Source organism: Typopeltis vanoorti, chromosome 3 (genome assembly GCF_054136105.1).
Source record: "Typopeltis vanoorti isolate ZY-2024b chromosome 3, IOZ_Tvanoo_1.0, whole genome shotgun sequence".
Classification (NCBI taxonomy): domain Eukaryota; kingdom Metazoa; phylum Arthropoda; class Arachnida; order Uropygi; family Thelyphonidae; genus Typopeltis; species Typopeltis vanoorti.
The window spans coordinates 110,487,103-110,508,550 of NC_143551.1; the positions used below are offsets into that span (position 1 = coordinate 110,487,103).

At 34.3% G+C, this 21,448-nt stretch overlaps 1 protein-coding gene across 3 annotated transcripts in view; it reads right to left on the reverse strand.

Moving 5' to 3' along the window:
• Positions 1 to 21,448, reverse strand: part of LOC150108466 (IQ motif and ubiquitin-like domain-containing protein) — a 227,567-nt gene that overhangs the window by 178,344 nt on the left and 27,775 nt on the right. For all 3 annotated transcript variants that reach the window (XR_016550657.1, XM_090415872.1, XM_090415873.1), the window contains exons 3-4: positions 11,807 to 11,960; positions 5,179 to 5,347 (exon numbers count right to left, since the gene is read on the reverse strand). Coding sequence is in view for 2 of the 3 variants with exons in the window: in XM_090415872.1 (XP_090271998.1) it covers positions 5,179 to 5,347; positions 11,807 to 11,960 (323 nt within the window). In the remaining variant the exon portion in view is untranslated. The remainder of the gene's footprint in view (positions 1 to 5,178; positions 5,348 to 11,806; positions 11,961 to 21,448) is intronic.

Here is a 21,448-nt window from a genome sequence, read left to right on the forward strand (position 1 = left end):
CAAAGAGCTTCTTAACCACTCCCCACAGTGAAGGATAGTGAGCAGAGATCTCTTTCTGCAACCAAAACTCTTGATAAGATTTCTTAAATTTTGGCTTCAGCTTGAAGTCATTTCATAGCTCAATTAGGTCTTCCTCCATGGCTCCCACTACCTCAGTATCAGAAAATGAATTTATTACCCAATCTGGAACTTCCAACGAAAGTAGATCCTTAAATTTCTCAGTCATATCTTCATGCAGCATATTCAAATGGTCATAATAAACTTGCAGATTATCAGTTTGCACCCCACTTTCCATCTAACTCAGACAGACCAAGAAATTGGTAGCGCTCATGACGGCCTAGATTTCACTTCAAAAGATTTAACTTTGCAATAAATGTTGAGATAGAAGATTTGGCATTGATTAGATTGATATTGCCTTGCAGCTGCAAATTAATTTCATTAAATTTTGCAAATAAGCAACATCTTGCCTGATAGCTTTGAGTTCATCACCGAGCAAAGCCTTTTTGTCTTCAAAAAACTATACAACGGTATTCAAAAGATCATAAACTGTCTCAAACAGTTGCCTCTTGACAGCCAACGAACTTAGTATGGAGCAGCAAGCATTCAAAATGTTTCATTTTCATCACAGAGCTCTAGAAAAAGTCTATCATTAAGAGCATGGGCTTTAATGTCATTCACTGCAGTAATGACAGTGTGTAGTGAGATGTGCAAGCGATCGCTGAGGTTTTTTGCAACCAGATGTTGGCGATGAATGACACAGCAAATGGTAAATATATTTGGTACTGCTTTTTTCAAGTAGGCAAAAAACCCACTGTAGTGACCTGTCATTGATGGTGCTCCATCACTTGCACAAGAAAGTATGTTAGTAAGCGGGATTTCCTTATCTTTGAAGAACTGCTCAACAACAACACGAAATATTGACTCCCCTTTAGTGTATGTATCTAGTAGCTTTGCAAATAACAACTGCTGAACCAAATTTTCTTCCTTTACAAAGCGCACATAAACTAAAAGCAAAGATTCATTGCCTGGTGTTGAACTCTGAATGGTCTTGTTACTTCGTTTCAGCAAATCATTCAGACTTCAACAAACACAACTCAGCAAACTGAATATTTGATAGCAGAAAGTACTTGCATTTAGTCAAAATCAAATAATATTGTGTCAAAGGTGTGAAATTATAAGATAATGAAATATAACAGATTGGAATTATGTTGTGTTATTTAGAATTTTTTTAAATGAATTATAAATTAAAATTTAGCATTATACAGTGCAGCAGAAATTAACTTGAATATTCCACTAAACAAAGTGTAAGAGTCCAAAGATTTGGTACATGTTAGTGTAAGCGCCTGAGGTCGTGAAATACTAGGAACAGGTGTGCGTAATAACAGTTCCGTGATTCCTGCCACAGAAAAAGTGCTGACATCATCAGAGATCGAGACTAGCATAGCGCCGTACAGGAGTTTCAGGAGGAGATAGGGGCGCTATGTGATGAATAATATAAGTGATTGTAGGAGGAGGAAGAGGGCTTTTTTTTCTGGGATTCGAGGTCGTGAGGAGGTCCAATCGAGGTAGCGGTTTCCAGACAGAACAACGGGCGAGGATGTGTGGCAGCAGGAAGTTTGAATCGGGCAGTCCATGAAACTACGGACGGAATTCCAGCGCGACACAGCTAATGCTTTCATAACAAGCGGGTGCTATGTCGTAGATGTTCCCATAAAGTCCTCAGATGACAAAGGTAGTCATTGAGCAGATAGAGGATAGCCACTTAGCAGGAATTTAACGCCGCTTATCCAAACAAGGAATTGAACATAAGGTACTTCCACAACAGTATAAGCCAGCAGACCCATTCCGTAATTGTGTGAAGGTAATGTAAAGGTTTGTTATTTATGTTTTGGGAGCCTGTTTGTATGAAAAAATTTAGATGCAAGAAGTATGAAATGTCAGGACAATATTAACTAGTGAATTCTTAAGTGATTGTTCCAGTGGGCTATAGCCAGATATCGAGATTGTTTAAAAGGAGTTTTAACAGAATTGTAGAGAGAGGAATTATGAGCCATAAATTAATGATAATTTAACTTAGTGTCCTGCAGAGATTTATAGTGGGAATTGTTATGAGTGAATTGTGTTAATGAAGATAAAGTTAAGCAATTTACTAGATATAAAATTTTGAATGCTAAGATTACAATCATGTATGATTGTAATCTTAGCAAGAGTGAACTTATATAATTGTATAGTGTATTTAGAGTTGTAAAATAAACATGTATTTTTTACCCCAAACTGAGTCTTGCCTGACTAAGAGCGTCAACTCACCACTCTAAAATTACGAACTTGTCGCGGAGGGTAAAGTTAAGTTGAGAGACTTTGCCACGACTGTCTGAAGGAGTTAGCAGGTATTTATATATTTGGGTTATTGGAATTGTCTCCCTGAATAGTGCATTTTATTATTATAGGGCATAGACTTGGGCAGTCATTAAAAATTATAAATGTGTATATGCCTAAAAAGGAGATAGGACCAAAAATCCAGGCCAGTACTTAGAGCAACTGCATAGTAAGTTTGATAGATACGATTTAAGTGAATTTGCATAAATAACGACACAACACCAGATGTTGGCGATGAATGACACAGCGAATGGTAAATATATTTGGTACTGCTTTTTTTCAGTGGGTTTGTCGCCTACTTTTGTGTTCAAAAGTAGGCGACAAACCTACTGTAGCAACCTGTCATTGATGGTGCGCCATCACTTGCACAAGAAAGTATGTTAGTAAGTGGGATTTCCTTATTTTTGAAGAACTGCTCAACAACAACAACATGAAATATTTTGAAGGTATCTTGCTCCACCTTTGCAACGAGTTGCCCTGGTGTTGTATCACCTTACCCCAGTCCTGAAGATACTTTCAGGTGCAAACTTTGTTTGCTCACACTTGGATAAAGGATTAAACTAAATTTATTATACTCTAACCAAGTGAAAAATAAACTTTCAACATCTTTCTCTAAATCCAGAGTAATTTATTAAAAAAAGGATGGCACACCATTTGGCAACTCCTATAGGTAGAGATGACCTACGAATGCTTCTGCCTGGTATCTCAGCTTGGGCCTGGCTCCCACTGAAGAGACCTCAATAAAGGTCAAAACTAGTCTGGGTAGTGGCCCTTCCCTTAATGCATAACATTAGACATATCCGCAAGGAGATGTGTTTTGCATTATGGGAGATACTGAGACAGGAGTGTTGGTATCTTGCTCCACCTTTGCAACGAGTTGCCCTGGTGTTGTACCACCTTACCCCAGTCCTGAAGATACTTTCAGGTGCAAACTTTGTTTGCTCACACTTGGATAAAAGATTAAACTAAATTTATTAAACATGAAATATTGACTCCCCTTTAGTGTATGTATCTAGTAGCAATACAAATAACAACTCTTGAACCAAACTTTCTTCCTTTACAAAGCCCACATAAACTAAAAGCAAAGATTCATTGCCTGGTAAAGTTGACTTGTCCAGTTGTAATGCAAAGTCTGTTGTTCTTAATATGCAGCATGTTTCTTCAACATTTAGCAAAAATATCATCTACTCGTCTTTGCACAGAATTGTTGCTGAGAGGAATAGTCTTAATTATGTCATATGGTGACTTATATAAAACAGTACTCAGAACCTCACTAACAGCTGGCAGGATGAGTTCCTCGCCAATCATGTGTGGTTTTCCAGACTTTGAGATCAACAATGAAATGTTGTACGATGCATGCAAACCATCAGTGTTTTGTTGTGAAGCATTGCAAAACATGCTTGAAACTGTTGGTTGCTTTTGAAATTTGTCTTGGAGAGATTGAAAGAAAGTTAAATTCTTATTTACCTTGCCAGGATGTACCTTCTTCAAATGTTCAATTATTCTGGAAGACTTCATGGCCTCATTAGAGAAGACCTTTTCACATAATAGGCACATTGGCAGCTGTTGGTTTGTTGGTGCTGGTATGCATCCACCATATTTTAGGTATTCAATGCTATACTGCCTACATTTTTTCTTTGATGTATCTGCATCTGCCATTTCTATTCTGGAACATGCAGAAATAAGCGTACATACATATTTGAAAGCAATTTTTGTAAATAATAATCTTTATCTTCACATCCTCACAATATAACATAACCTATAATTTGCCAAGCTGTGACACAACACTTACATAGCTAAAAGCATCACATTTTGTGTTCGGTAAACAAGAATATGGGAAAATACATTATAACACACTCAATACTATTAATGTAAAAAAGGACCACTTCAGAAATTACCAACAAAAAACTCGAAATAAGGCTTGGAAACAACAGTATATGTCTTGGAAAACAACGAAAAATGTCTTGGAAATAACAATAATAATCAAACAGCAGCAATTAATTATTGCACATTTCAGCATCTCCCCCCTGCTGCCCCCTTGCCTCTTAGCAACCCCCCCCTTCCCAGGTAATTCCACCACCCGCTTTGGGAACCATGGATCTAGACACTGATATCATAATAAGAACTCCAGAATTGAGTCAATTGAAAGTGAGCATATTTCATTTGCTGTAATCCAGATTTTTAGCGTACAAATATGAACATATAAGAACTACTTTCTTTTGCCATGCTAAAACGAACACTTCCTAAAAACACCATCTCATAATATAAAGATTTTGGAAGGGTAAGGAAGTCATTCACATCGGAAAATATTCAATTATTTTACTTCTCTCTCAAGAGAATTGGGATTACTGAATTGAGACATAAACAACCCAGGATTTCAGGAAAACATGGAATATCAGGATTCTAACCATGGCTTAAATCTCCATATTCAATTCAAGAAATGAATCTTCTTTACCATATTTATGAAGTAAATGTAAAAAAAAACTATACATGTTAAAGTTTTTTTGCAAGTCTTTTGAAGTTTTTTAAAGCTCGCTAAACCCAAACATGAATCACTACATACGTAAATTACTCACACATGAATATCTAAATATGTTTTTCTTTTCTATGTGCTAAAGGCAATTCCCATGATGATATCATTTTTATACATAACTTGAACTACTGATTTGTTCTTTAACATTCAAGAGCTATGTATGGTCTGAAAATGTGGTGTTACACAAGGGAAATATTAGCTTTATTTTATATGCATTATTATCTGTTAAAACATACTATAATAAATTTTTGAATGTTTTCTGTACTCACAGCTATGATAAATTTGCCAAATATAACTTTAGAATGAATGTATGAACCACTTGGTTTGAGTATCTTATCATTATGATTGGAGATATAAATTCCTGGAACTTCTACTTGAGTCCATGCATCATAATTTGTCTGTTGAAGTTTGTTTTTTTGTTCCACTGTCTGCACATCTCTGTAATAATAGACAATAAATAAAATAAAGTACATATAGATAAATAAAAAAAAAAGTCTAAAATTTCATAAGTTCCTTTAGGAATTACAGTACAGTTAATTCTCTTTTTACACGATTTCGAAATAACATGGTTTAGAAAACAGGAGGAATTCTAATTTCACATGGCATATTTTGATTTCACATGGTTCAAATGGCTCTTATTTTTAAATCAATTATTTTCAGATATTTTTGTAACATTACCCCATTAATCACAATGACAGATATTTCATTTATTCAGAAGAAGAAAAGAAAAGCTATTTCTTTAGAAATTAAGATCCAAATGTTACATTGTTTAGCAGCCGGAGAAGGTTCAACATCCTTAGGGAAATATTTTGGACTGAACAAAGCTACCATGAGAACGATTAAGAAAAATGAAGAGGCCATTAAAAAATCTGTTCTTTATGGAACAAAATTAGGTGCTAAGTCGTCATTGTATACCAGAGACATTATAAAATTGAAGATGGAGAAGGCCCTAGTGATGTGGATAGAAGATTGCTCACAAAAAGGAATACCTTTAGATAGAAATGTCATCAAAGAGAAAGCATTACAGTTGTACAAACAAATTCAGGAAAATGAGCCAACAACATCAAACAACAATTGTGATTTTTCTGCAAGAACAGGTTGGCTTACAAAATTTCTCAAAAGATACACGCTTCCTAATGTAGAAATAAGAGGAGTATCCACATATGCAGATGAGCCGGTAGCTAGGGAATTTCTTTCAAAACTGACTAAAAGTATTGAAAATGGCGGCTACACTCCACCGTTTTTGGAATGCAGATGAGACTAGCCTTTTTTTGGAAAAAAATGCCAAGAAGAACTTATATAGAGAAATCACAAAAATGTGTTGGTGGCTTTACAGCAGCTAAGAATCATGTGACTCTATTATTTTGCAGCAATGCTTCAGGAGATGGTATATTAAAACCATTACTCATTAATCGATCCTTAAGATCATGGGCAATGAAAGTTGTGGATTTTAACACATTACCAGTGCACTGGAAGGTAAACAAAAAAGGTTGGGTTACAAAAGAAATTTTTAATGAATGGTTCCATCACAGACTGTTTTGTTCCAGAAGCTAAATACTATTTGATGGAAAAAAAATTTCGACTTTAAAGATTTATTGATTATAGACAATGCTCCTGGCCATCCTGTTTTAGAACACCCAAATGTGGCATTTTGTTTTCTGCTACCATCCATACAACATCCTTAATACAACCACTAGACTAGGGTGTGATCGCTACTTTCAAAACTTACTACATAAGAACATTCCAATACATTTTGGATAAATTAGATAAGGATAATTACTGACAGTTATTGATGTGTGGAAGAAATTTTCTATTTTTGATTGCATCAAACTTGCTAAGTTGGCATTATCAGAATTGAAAACATCAACTTTAAATGCATGCTGAAAAGCTACTTGGCCAGAATGTGTGGAAAAGAAAAACCCATTAAATTTGGATACAACTGAATATCCCAATACAACTGAATATCTTAATCTGATTAGCACAACTGCACGTGCTAATCAGATTAGCACATGCAGTTCGCAGAGAGGATTTGATGGGTTTTTGTCTGCAGATATTGAAGAATTGATGGTTGACAAGGCTATTAGTGATGACAAAATAACAGAAGCTGTCCTTGAGAATCTCAATGAAAAAGAAAAAAGTGTTGATGATGATGATGAAGAGATTCCACTCACTGAAGGATTAATTAAAGAGCTTCAAATTGCTAGTAAATTGCAAAGTCATTTTCTTACACATGATCCAAATACTGAACGAGCTGAACAATTTAAACGTGAACTGAAGTCATGTATGGTGTGATATGAAGAATTATACAAAGATCTAGTCAAAACAGGATTGCAACGATTAATTACAGAGTTGTGGTAAAAAAAAAAATCAACCTTCAGAATTATTGGAAATTAATGCTAATTTAGTTCCTTTTACTGAAGAAAAAGTTTTGCCATTGGTAAATATGAACAGTAAGGCCAAAGTGTTTCAAGTGATGGAAATGATTTTATTCCAGTCTCACACAAAAGAATGTGGCTACTGTCAGAAAGTGATGGCAAATAAAATTTAATAACAATATGCAAAGTATATTTGAGCCTTTTTGAATTTCTGTTTTATTAGTGACACACTATTTTCTTTAAGAAAGATACATATGTATATACTTTAAATAAGTATTTAAAATAAAAAAACCCATTCCATTAAAATTAAATAGTTTTATTCAATGATTTCATATATTTCATACTTTGTTATATTCCCATGCTTTCTCGACAAATAGTCGAGAAAGCATGGGAATATAACAAAGATCTGTATTTAAGTTTTGTCGATTTGGAAAAGGCATATGACAAGGTGCCAAGAGAGAAGCTATTCAATACGCTGCAGTTATATGGTGTCAATGGGGCATTATATCAAGCAATACTTAGTCTTTATTTGAGTTGTGAGTCAGCAGTTAGAATTGAAGGAAGTACAGGAAGATGGTTTAATGATAAATCTGGTGTGAGACAAGGATGTACATTATCCCCTCTGTTATTCATTATCTATATGGATCACATTATGAAGGAATGTGGTATTAAACCTGATATCAAAATTGGAGATGTTAATGTCAGCTCTTTGCTTTATGCGGATGATGTTATACTTCTAAATAAATCCGCTACAAGTCTGCAAGATTCTCTGACTAAATTGAATAGCTGTTGTAATAGATATGGTATGAAGGTCAGCAATAAAAAGACAAAGACAATGAAAATAGGCAGAATCATTGAAAATGTCAACTGTGTTGTGAATGGAGAACCTGTGGAACAAGTAAAACATTTCAGCTACTTAGGCACAATTTTTACTGAAGATGGTAAACTAAATATAGAAATAGACAACAGAATCAGCAAAGCTGGTATGGTTGGAAGTCAATTAAATAAATTCATATGGAATAAGAAAGAAATTAGTCGGAACACTAAATTAGCTGTATACAAGACTGTGTTCAAACCAATTTTAACTTATGGATCTGAGAGCTGGGTCAGAAGTAAAACACTTGACCAAAGACTAGAGACCGCAGATATGAGAGTCCTGAGAAGGATTAGAGGCTTGAACAGATGGCATCAATGGCAATATCATATTAAAAATGAGGATATTAGGAAAGAACTTGACATTGTCAGCATCCAGGAATGCGTTAGCAGAGCTAATCTCAGATGGTATGGTCACTTAAATAGAATGGGAGAGGAAAGATTAGCAAAACAAGTGTTCTCTGCCAGGTTGGCAGGAAAACGACCCAGAGGAAGACCAAGATATAGGTGGATTGATACAGTACAAAGTGCCTTAGACGATAGGAATATAAGATCTGATAATGTTAGAGTCTTGACAAGTAACAGACTGATTTGGAGGAAAATTGTAGATAGGAAGTTAGTAATGATGTAATTTTTTCATGTAGTACTATCATATCCTGTACACCCCTTGAGGGTACATGGCAGGAATTTGATGATGATGATGATGATGATTTTCATATATTTTGTTTGAAAATAACTTATTGTTTGTATCAGGTTTTCATATCTGGAACCATTCTTCTATTTTTTCATATGCACTGTATTATTTTTTACAACATCCATTTTTCATTTACATGGTTTTTCTGGAACCAATCTACCACCATGTAAATGCAGAATTGGGTGTACTTTTATAGAAGTATTCTATTTAAGAGACCAAATTAACAATTAAAATTATATTTTTGTTTTCATGGTTCTTGTTTTTATTTCAAAGTTAATGCACATAAAATTTCACAAGTAAAATTATATTCTTTAATGTTTTTTTTATGGACTGGCTCCCTGGAAAGAAGACGTATCCTTTCATTATGTGAGACTAGGCTAACAGCAGATGATATAGTTATACGGATAGAATGAGAAGAGTTTAGTATTTTCAAGGAAGATAAGATTGGGGGAGGGGTACTGCTGATGATAGCAGATGAATTACAGCCAAAAAGAATAGAAGATAGGGAGGAGGGTCATTGTTCATTTGAAGCAGACTGGTGTGAGATCAATGCCAGTAAGACAAAATATATAGTTGGTTGTTGCTCTAGGCGAGGGAGTTTCATGGATGATCTGGAAGACTAATCAGAAAATTAGTACAATGAGTAAGATGAAGTGATTATGTATGAGAGACTTCAGCTATGGAGATATAGACTGGAAGGAAGAAAGGAAATGAAATTTATACACCTACTGGGAGAATTACTTGAGGCAGCATGTGACAGAGGGGACTCAGTATACAAGAATATTAGATCTGATCATAGGATCAAAATTGTTATCCATAACCAAGTTGACTGAATTGCCTGTGATTGGGGTGAGAGTGATCATGTGGTCTTGACTTGGGAAGTTGTAAAACACGAATATTCTGTCGAGAATGAGTATATGTGGAACTACAAAGCAGATGATAATGACAAGCTTAGGAGGAAGTTTGAATCTGTACCACAGCATAAAATGCTGCAAGGGAAGAATGTTAGCAATGCATGGGAGATATTTAAGGGTCATTTGAAAGAACCAATATCAGATTGTATCCCAAGGTCAGAAGGGTTATCAGGTAGGAGTCAGATGAGTAGTATCATTAAGCAGGAACTACCAAGAAAGAGTGCTGTGGAAGGTATATAAGGAAAGAGATGACCAGCAAGCTTATGACCAGTGCAAAGGTCAAGAAAGAAAGGTGACCAGTATTGTAAGGAAGGCAATATCAGATTATGAGAAGAAAATAGCAAGCCAAAGGAAATCCAAAAAACTTTTTTTTTTGTTATGAGGCAAGTAACTGGATGAATAACTAGGGAAGGATAGGTGCTGTTGTCTGAGACTAATTGATTCATTTTTTCTAATTATGTTGTTCGGTTTAAAATAACAGTGGCACTACCTTCATCAGCTCTAGTGATTACGATGTCCTGATTTGATTTTAACGATTTCACAGCTGCCAATTCAGATTTGGTTTAGGTTGCTAGTTATAGTTTTTGTATTATTTAAAATGTTAAAGGTTTCCAATCGTATTTTATCAACTATGATAGTTGGGAGAAATTTTAAGCTTCTTTCAATATGATATATAAAATCTAATTTGTTAATAGTTCTGGGTGCCGCAGCAAAGTTTAAGTCTTTGCTAAGTAGTGAGAGTTCACTATTGTTCGGGGCATGGTTAGAAAGGTTGATCACGTGACTGTTCATTGAAGGCAGTTGGTGGCTCCTGTGAATGAATCAATTAGTCTCGGACAACAGCACCTATCAACTGTTAACTAAAACCAAAATAATTGGATAAAAAAATTACTTAAATCAGTCACTTCTTGGTCCGAGAATACAGTTAAAAAAACTACTTCTGCACTATGCTCGTTCCCTGATAATTTGCAATTTACCAAAAATTAACAAGCAGAACATACTGCTCTAGCCGATAGTTGAAGGTATAGACAGCCCCAGTTATCGTCCAGATAAGAAACTAGCGTCAACACTTGAGGAGTTGATAGGTCATTCCCACTTCTATATTAAAAACACACGCTTTGTAAACAAAATTAAAGACATCACACTAGAAAAAAAGTGATTTATTAGCTAGTTTTGACATCTCTGCCCTTTTCACAAATGTCCTAATCAATGACACAATTCTTCTTTTACAAGACAAATTCTCGCCCGATATCACAGTGCTCTTTGCACATGTACTGATTCTGGCTATTTTGTGTGACAAAACACTTGCTACTCTACAACTCTCTGTCTCCACCACTCAATCCACCAACTACAATGAACTGCAACTATCATCATCTACACCAACACCATCTACTGCCCACTACTACCACTAGTATTTCCACAGACAATCACAAACATCCATGCTCATGGCAGGATTTGAACCTGCAGCCTTTTGGCTGGAGGGCAGATACGCTAGCAACTCGGCCAACATCACTTCGCTTGCCAGAAGCTCTCTGTTATGTTTCGGTACTTGTAACAATCTACTTACAATGTTAGGTCATGATAAAGGAAGTACTAAGCATAATCATAAAGTTCTTTGAGATAACATTCAGGGAATTAGCAAACCAGCAATTCGACATCTTGCTCGTCATGGTGGTGTTAAACATCTCTCTCTCTGGTTTGATTTATGAAGAAACCTGTGGGGTGCTGAAAGTGTTTCTGGAAAATGTTATTCGAGATGCTATCACCTATACAGAGCATGGCAAAAGGAGGATTGTGACTGCAATGGACATAATATATGCTCTTAAGTGACAAGGAAAGACTTTGTATGGTTACGGAGGTTGAATGAGAGTATACCCAATATATGTCCTTTAAATATATAGTGTATACACAAGTTCTCTTAGTTCATTTAAAAATCTAGAACCAGAAACACTTTTCTAGATTATTTAAATGAACTAAGGGAACTTAGGTATATACTATTTTTAAGAAATCTATAATAGCAACATCCAAAGAAGCATTTTACCTACAGAATCTTTCAACTGTCTTGTATTTTCGAGAATGAGGAAGCGTCTGGGCAGAAGCATTATGATATTCGGTTCCAGTCAATTTATTTCGATAACCACCTAGGAAAGGTTTATGTGGAGTGAGGTTTACAGAAACCCTACAGATATTTTTATCTGAAACAAATCAAACAAAAATACATACATATATACATGACTTAGATAAATTTAATTTATTCGAAAGTAATATTTTCATTAAGAAGAAGAAGTGATAACACTGTTTAACAATTTCTTTAAATAATAATAATAATAATAAAAGACTGTGGCAAACAATCGATCATGAAAGAGAAACAGCTATTCAGGAATTTCTTCAATGAATTAGATATTGAATATAATGAGTTATCTATAAGATTTAAAAAAAAAATCATTTAAAGATCAAAGCTAGATAACTGGGAGGGAAAAAATGTGAAGAACTGACTGGGACTTCTGACCTAATGTCCTATCCGCACCACTGAAGGTGAGAATGAGAATGCACCGAATATTGAATGAATAAGGCTGGGCTGGCAATTTGGGACACAGCCAACCAAACTATATTCTGTATTGGCTTAAACCAGAAACAAGCAAGAAGGTACAACACAATGAAATGTCATGCAACTGGCGTGTCAGCTGGTTAAACAATGTCTACACAGAGTTTTTCATCAGGGAATCAGGGGAGAGAGTGAAAAGACAGCTCAAGGAATGCATTCAATGTCAGAAGAAATAAAGGTAGGAACCATCAACATAAGAAGTATCAAGTGAAAAGAAGCTGAACTGGCAGAAGGGCTAGAGAAGTGCCACATGGACATAATTGATATTATTGAGATGAAGAAGGGAACTAAACAGGTGTGATGCTGATTATCAATAAATATTAGATGTTAAATCAAGAAAAGGAAGGAATAGCTGTAGTATTCAACTCTAAACGTAAAGATGAAGTTTTAACTGGCAAGCAATTTCAAGCAGGGCAGGAAATTTCTTCAAACTCAACACAAATTTGAACCATTTCTTTATCATTTACATTTTCTTGGTTCGCAGACAATTCATCGCAGAAAAAATTCACTGAAAGCATTATTCGCTAGAAAATTGAAGTCAGTTTAGTTTAATACGTATTATGCAGAGATCTGTGTGATATTTGATAGTAAATTGTATCTGAGAGATACCGCAAACTCCAATGTCAGTATAGTACTAGTTTAGTTGTTTTTTTTATTTACCGTCAAAAATAGCTGGAAAAATATATCGACAGGATAATCCATTGGATGTTGAAGAGATTCAGCGAATGTTACTCGAGTCCGAGAATGATAGAGTCGAATGCGAAAGTGAAAGTGATATTTGATAGTGAATTGTATCTGAGAGAAACTGCGAACACCAATGTCAGTATAGTATTGGTTTAATGTTTTTTTTTTTTTTCAATAATTTCTAGATTGTAATTGAAATTAAATAAACTATCATGTATTATATTTGTAGTTTTTTTTTTTAAGTTTTATCGCATTTACTAGTACATACTAGTAATGAACGTATCTCTCGGATACACGCGACTTAAGCTGCAAGTTTTTTGACCACAACCCTCAGGGTTAATCTCCCAAACGACCAGGACATATATATATGTCCAGCAAATCCTGGATACGAGTCAGACCACCTGTTGAAAAAGCATGGATATCAAGTGCATTTGACTGTCATATCTATTAGAAGGTGCGAAATCCTTCACGCTGACGAGAACACTTAACCAGGTTACCTTGCGTACGTAACTACATTCAGTTACCTATTACCAGAAACGCAGTTGCTTGCCATTTACTCGAGAATCTAAATTATATTACCTAGAAGTTACATTTATTTTTGCTACTTGCTATCATATAATTATAGTTTTTAATGCCAGTGCAAATAAGAGATCCTTTCATATTTCTTCACTTAAGATTGTATCACTCTGTAGAACAATGCCACTATCATTTTTTTTTTTTGCTAATTATCTTAGTCTCCAATATATTTTATTCTCCCAGAACTTGATTCAAACTAATTATTTTTGTCAAACAATTATTTTATAAATTCATAAAAATCTGAATCTTAAAACAAATATAGTCTCCATCTGTTACAAATTGTTTTCTTTATTTTTATTCATAATCTTAGAAAATTGATTGCCATGATAATAGTTGGATATAATTATTCTCCCTAAATATTCTTAAATATGGTGCTCTTTCTCCCTGACCATCCTATCCCAGTTCTGTAACAATTAATATTCCATCTACAGCGCCTGTAGTAGGAAAGAATATGAATAACTTTATACCCAAATTTAAAAAAAAAATTTTTTTTTTCACATATATCCACAATGAATTTTCCCCATGCTTAAATTTCCAGCGATGAATAATCTCCGTGATGAACTGTCTGGACACGCATTTTCTTTCATTTTTCTATTGTTCATAGTTTATGGAAGAAAACTGGAATTGTAGTTCACAGAAGCACAGGAATATTTTGAATTATTAGAGAGAGTTGCCGTTATAAAGAAAATAGAAAAGCTGGTCTTTGGTGAATGTCTGAAAAGCAAAACAGAATATGCATCTCAGATGCATAGAAAGGTTTTGGAAAAATTTGGGAGAAAAAGGAAACGCCAATAATAACAATACTGTAGCTAAGCACAGTAATATCTGCTTTACGATAATCCATCCATATGACAGTTTTCAATTATGACCAATACCTGTTTATATGATGTTTGTCAATTATTATCGATGCTCATTTAAACAGCACTGCATTTTCTCTCATATGATGAATTTAGCGACATGATGGTTACGGTGAATAAACCAATGTACAGTTTTTGTGAACTGTTTGTTTATGACATCACTGCTTGCTACACCACTGTGTTTTGATGTTTCACTGTGAATTACAAACTGCTTACAATTATTATTTTATTTTGCAAAAATTCAATATAAGGATGTTGTTACTCCAGTGAAAAGAAGAAGGTGCATACACCTATTACATAACACACTAAAATTAAAATTGTTAAATTTAATGATGTTGGTGTATTGAACACTGAGATAGGTCACAGACTAAACTCGCATTACTGTTGTAATGCGAGTTTAATGTTGTAACGAGTTAAGTTTAGTCTCACTTTTCACTTCACTAAAAATTTTATCATTGTTAAACACAATGATAAAATTGTTAGTGAAGTGCAAAGTGCTATGCTAATGAATACTAGAGTTATCCATAAACATGACAATTGCTGAAAGGAAAAACTTTTAATGGTGTTGATTGATGACAAAACTGGTTGGCACATTCCCTTAAGCAAAGCTGTTAGGAATAATTTTTTCATTTGTATATCTGACAAATAAATTTTATTTATGCACATATGGCTTCTTAGAAATGTTACTAAACCATTACATGGATCTACAAGTGAGAAACAGTGATTCACTATATGACAGTGGTCTGGAACTTAATGTGTCATATATGACTAGCCAGAGTATTTGCAAGATGGTTGAAACATGGTGCTAGTCATCACTAACACCATGTTTCAACATAAAGATGTGAACAAATTCACATGGAGAGAAGACACAAAAGAAAAGAAGAGCCTTATTGACTATTCATTGATAGTCATTTCTTCATGTCGGTTTAGGATACAAGACTATGCAGGGGATTTGAAATAGGAAGCGATCATCTTTTAATTTTAAGCAGAATAAAACTGAATATCATACTAAAAAAAAAAAAAAAATTGTTTTTTTTTGGTTTCAATCCTTGTTTCTCCTACCCCCCTTTCCTTATTCTACATCTGAAAAACCTTCCTGGTATTAATCTTTCAACAGCTTAAATATGTCAATTATTCCACCTTCATCTTCCATCCACCTAACTCCATACTTTGCATGCTCTCAGTACATTCTCATAACCAACTGTACAGTCTTGATATCATTTTCATTATCTGCTGCTACTGCACCCTCTTCAGGACTGCTTCAACTACTTCAAATCCCAGTTACCAGATCTGAGCACAGTAATCCAGATATGGATTACTGTGCAAGTAATCTGATTGGGGTTTTATACACATTGCATGCTTTAAATTACATACATATAGATAAATTAAAAAAAAATCTAAAATTAAATAAGTTCCATTAGGAATTACAGTACAGCTAATTCTCTTTTTACACGATTTCAAAATAACACAATTTAGAAAACAGAGCAATTCTATTTTTACATGGCATATTTTGATTTTACACGGTTCAAATGGTGCTTATTTTTAAAATTTCTGTTTGAATTAGTCCTGTTAAAAAGGGTAATTCCATTATAATTATAATTTCCTAGAATGGTACATATGTACTTAAACTTGAATTTTGGGGAACCCTCCTTGATGTTTTAAATATCAGGGATTACTCTACGCTATAGAATGTAGACAACTGTAGCGACAACAAAAAAAAATCAATTTTAGTAATTACAATTCCCTGAAGTTAAGCTGACAGATGATCCGTTATATTCACTTGCCATTGGTTCTGGAAGCAGAAGGGTGCTATGCTGATTTCTCAAAGTTAAGTTGGTCCATTACCGGAGGCTCGCCTATATAAAGCTGCTTGCTAAACAATCATTTCTTGTTTACAATTCGAAATGTTTAAAACCATTACTCATTAATCGATCCCAAAGACCACGGACAATGAAAGTTGTGGATTTTAACACATTACCCATGCACTGGAAGGCAAACAAAAAAGGTTGGGTTATAAAAGAAATTTTTAATGAATGGTTCCATCACTGTTTTGTTCCAGAAGTTAAACACTATTTGATGGAAAAAAATTTGGACTTTAAAGTTTTATTGATTATAGACAATGCTCCTGGCCATCCTGTTTTAGAACACCCAGATGTGGCATTTTGTTTTCTGCCACCATCCATACAACATCCTTAATACAACCACTAGACTAGGGTGTGATCGCTACTTTCAAAACTTACTACATAAGAACATTCCAATACATTTTGGATAAATTAGATAAAGATAATTTACTGACAGTTATTGATGTGTGGAAGAAATTTTCTATTTTTGATTGCATCAAACTTGCTAAGTTGGCATTATCAGAATTGAAACCATCAACTTTAAATGCATACTGGAAAGCTACTTGGCCAGAATGTGTGAAAAAGATAAACCTGGTATCTTTGGATACAACTGAATATTCCAATATAATCAGATTAGCATATGCAGTTGGCGGAGAAGGATTTGATGAGTTTTTGTCTGCAGATAATGAAGAATTAATGGTTGACAAGGCTATTAGTGATGACGAAGTAATAGAAGCTGTCCTTGAGAATCTCAATGAAAAAGAAAAAAGTGATGATGATGAAGAGATTCCACTCACTGCAGGAGCAATTAAAGAAGAGCTTCAAATGGCTAGTCAATTACAAAGTCATTTTCTTACACATGATTCAAATACTGAATGAGTTGAACAGTTTAAACATGAACTGAAGTCATGTATGGTGCGATATGAAGAATTATACAAAGATCTAGTCAAAACAGGATCTCAACGATTAATTACAGAGTTTGTGGTAAAAAAAAAAAAATCAACCTTCAGAATTATTGGAAATTAATGCTAATTTAGTTTTTTTTACTGAAGAAAAAGTTTCGCCATTGGTAAATATGAACAGTAAGGCCAAAGTGTTTCAAGTGATGGAAGCGATTTAATTTCAGTCTCACTCAAAAGAATGCGGCTACTGTGAGAAAGTGACGACAAATACAATTTAACTAATAACCATGTGCGTGATGTATTTGAGCCTTTTCTAATTTCTGTTTTATTAGTGACACACTATTTTCTTTAAGAAAGATACATATGTATATATTTTAAATAAGTATTTAAAAAAAAACATTCCATTAAAATTAATTAGTTTTATTCAATGATTTTCATATATTTTGTTTGAAAATAATTTATTGTTTGTTTTCACATTTGGAACCATTCTTTTATTTTTTCATATGCACCGTATTCCTTTATACACGGTTTTTCCTGGAACCAATCTACTGTGTAAATGGCGAATTGGGTGTGTATGTATATATATATATAGCAATCCCTTGATTAATGTGCCTAATGCATTCTTTAAAATGGGTATATTAATCGAAAAAGCACTAATCAAATATATTAATTTACAGGAAAAAGTATGATCCATTCCTCAAATTTCTTTTTGATCATTAATTTTTTTATAAAAGAATTAGGGTATGTCTCAGGACCTAGTTAAAGGAAAATCATGAAGCTGAAAGACAGTAAAACATATTCAGAATATAAATTTATTATTCTACTTCTTAACAAAGAATTGAGATAACGTAGTTTGGCGGGCATTCTCTTTCTTTTTTTCATACAACTGATGGTATGGCCTTATTGCCTTTTCTACTCTTCTGCAAATTTTACTGCTTCTCTCTTCATCAGTGTCAGCCTCTAAGCACTACTTAAAAACTTCGATTGTGCAAAAAATATTTTTAAATTGTTTCTGTGAAATCTCTTTTGGATGATTGTCAGTGGTTAAATTTTGTTCATATGCTTCAGGATCTTCCCACTGTGCATCTAAATTCTCATTGTCAATCTCATCAAAATCCAGTTCATGCCCAATGTTGGCAATTTCCTCAACAACATTATCCATTTCAGTTGAAAAGCCTCTAAAATCATTTGCACAATGTGGAAAAATGTGCTTCCAAACGGCATGCATATTGCTAGCAGTAATTTCATTCCAAGATTGATGATAATTTTCAATAGCAGATTTAACATTAAATTTCTTCCAGAATTCTACTGTCATAGAATTCTCTCCAGATGTTATTTGATTCTATTGCCTGTGTTTAAATGCTCTTCTAAGGTAGTTTTTTTTTTTTGTAAAAGAATTAGGGTATGTCTCAGGGCCTAATCACAGCAGAATGTTTTATCGCAGCCTTCTGCTGCGATAAGACCCTGGTCTATAGGTTGTATGAGAGAAGCTGTATTTGGCAGTAAAAATATCACTTTAATGTTCTCACACAATCAATCAAGAGAAGTAGGGTGACCAGGTGCTCTAAAATTGTCTAAAATAATCTTTAAAATCAAGATTATTTCGTTTGAAAAAATTCTCAACTGGTGGACGAAAATAACTCGTGAACTATCTTTAATAGAATTCTCTCCAGATGTTGATTCTATTGCCTGTGTTTAAATGCTCTTCTAAGGCAGTTTTTTTTTGTAAAAGAATTAGGATATGTCTCAGGGCCTAATCACAGCAGAATGTTTTATCGCAGCAGAAGGCTGTGATAAGACCCTGGTCCATAGGTTGTATGAGAGAAGCTGTATTTGGCAGTAAAAATATCACTTTAATGTTCTCACACAATCAATCAAGAGAAGTAGGGTGACCAGGTGCTCTAAAATTGTCTAAAATAAGCAGAGCTTTAAAATCAAGATTATTTCGTTTGCAAAAATTCTCAACTGGTGGACGAAAATAACTCGTGAACTATCTTTTGAATAAAGCTTTAGTAATGCTTTCTTGATAGACTTCCAAATAGCAGGGAAGGAAGCTTGATCAATGCCTTTGAGGATCCTAGGATTTTGTACCCTATAAACTACCATTTGTTAACTTTAGATCACCTTCGGCATTGCCACCTAATAGAAGAGTCATTCTATCCTTTGCGACTTTATAACTAGGCTGAGATTTCTATGATTTGGCCAAGAAAGTCTTGGAAGGCATTCACTTCCAAAAAAAAAGGATGGTTTCATCGATATTAAATATTTGTTGGTCACAATAGCTCCCATCTTCCACAATTTTCTTCAAAATCTCTGGATGATTTGTGGCCACCTCCTTATCTGCACATGCAGATTCACCTGTGATTCAAACATTATGTAGGCTATTTCTCTTTTTGAAATGCTCCCAGCACTAGTGGAATTCTTCTTTTTTTCCATCATTGATAGCCCTTTTATTCAAGGTTGGAAAGAGACTTGATGCTTTTGATTTAATAAGGTCAGTGCTCAGCAGGAACCGTTTTTGGTTACAATCTTCGATCCATGTAGAAAGAAGTCTATCTATTTTAATCATTATAATACTTTGATTTGAGTAGTCTGCATGCATAATGAACTTCAAGCAGCCTTACCTTTCTCTTTGTATACAGAAGCTTTGCTAAAATTGCTCTTACAGTTGATTCACTCATTTTGTGTTCTTGTCTTATCTTTGCTCTGGACTTGCCTTGTTCATTTTTATTTATTATTTAAAGTGTTTCTTCCAATGAGATTACTTTTCAAATCTTTTTCACACTTCCACTTGTTTTGCTCACTAATTCTTTTACTCATGATTAAAGGTTGGGAAAATACTTTAAAATAAAAAAGTAAGGACAACATTGCAAAGGAGACACGGGATATGATCAGCAAAATGCTATGTAACTAGCAAATTACATAAATTTTGGCAGTAAATATAGAACACAGTGTACATGGAAACAGTGTAGTATGCCATTAAAAAATAACTTTGTAAAATGTTTTAAATCAGTAACTAAATTATTTCATCCTAGTGAGTGATTTCTTAAAAGAGTTAGCTATAAAAAATGTATAGATAGAAAATGTTTAAAATCTGTAACATTTATTTTTTAAGATGTATATAGGTGCACAGGGTGCTTAAGGGTCAAAGCTGTATAACTGAGAGGAGACCTCCACATAGCCTTTAAAGGAATGGTGAGAAATGACCATGACTTCTGACCTAATGTCTAATCCTTACCTTCTCGTGGTGCACCCTGTTAGCAGGACCGGCCTTCTCTATAAAGGGGCCCAGGTGCAAGAAACCTTTTGGAGCCCTAAAATATTTTTCAAAGGTAAAAATTAAAGGATCCGAAATAAACGTATTGTAAAACCTCTTACCTGCAAATGATTTTGACACCGGAAAACAAAAAAAAAACACATTAGAAAGATAATATGTTTCTGCAAATGTGTACCGACTGTGCCCACTCGATCATGGGGCCTGGGTGTATTGTACCCACTGCACCCCCGAGATGGGCGGCCCTGCCTGTTAGGTATCTACCCGGATACTGAATGAAAATGAGGATGGGGTGGCAATTTGGGATTTAGCCGACCAAATTGTATTCTTATTGGCTTAAACCACAATACAAAATGATGGTACAACGTGACAGAATTTCATGCTAGCTGGGATGTCGCTGGTTAAACAAGGCCCCCATTATTTTTGCCAGGGAACCAGGGTGAACAGCAAAAAGTCAACTACTGGAACAAATCCTAAAACACACCCCCAACTCAATATCACCACAGTTCAAGATTGATACTATAAACATAAGAAGTCTGAAATGCAAAGAAATGGAGCTGGCTGAGGAATTGGATAAGCACCAGATCGACATAATAGGGTTGACTGAAAAAAAAATAAAAAACAACTGCTGAGATCTTTCTGAGCAATAAATACAAAATGTTATACCCAGGCAATGGCAATCAAGGAAAAGAAGAGGTAGGATTCATTCCATAAGATTCAACACTAAATACAAGGCTAATCAACAATTAACAGAATGGGGAATATTTTGCCTCCTTTTTTTAAAGCTTACATGGTGATCCGAATACATTTTTGAAAATTATGGAGACAACTACCGTGTTTGAATAAAAACTTTAGTTTAATATAACTAAAATCTTTTAGAAGATTTTAAAGATTTTAGTTATATTAAACTAAAGTTTTTATTCAAACACGGTAGTTGTCTCCAT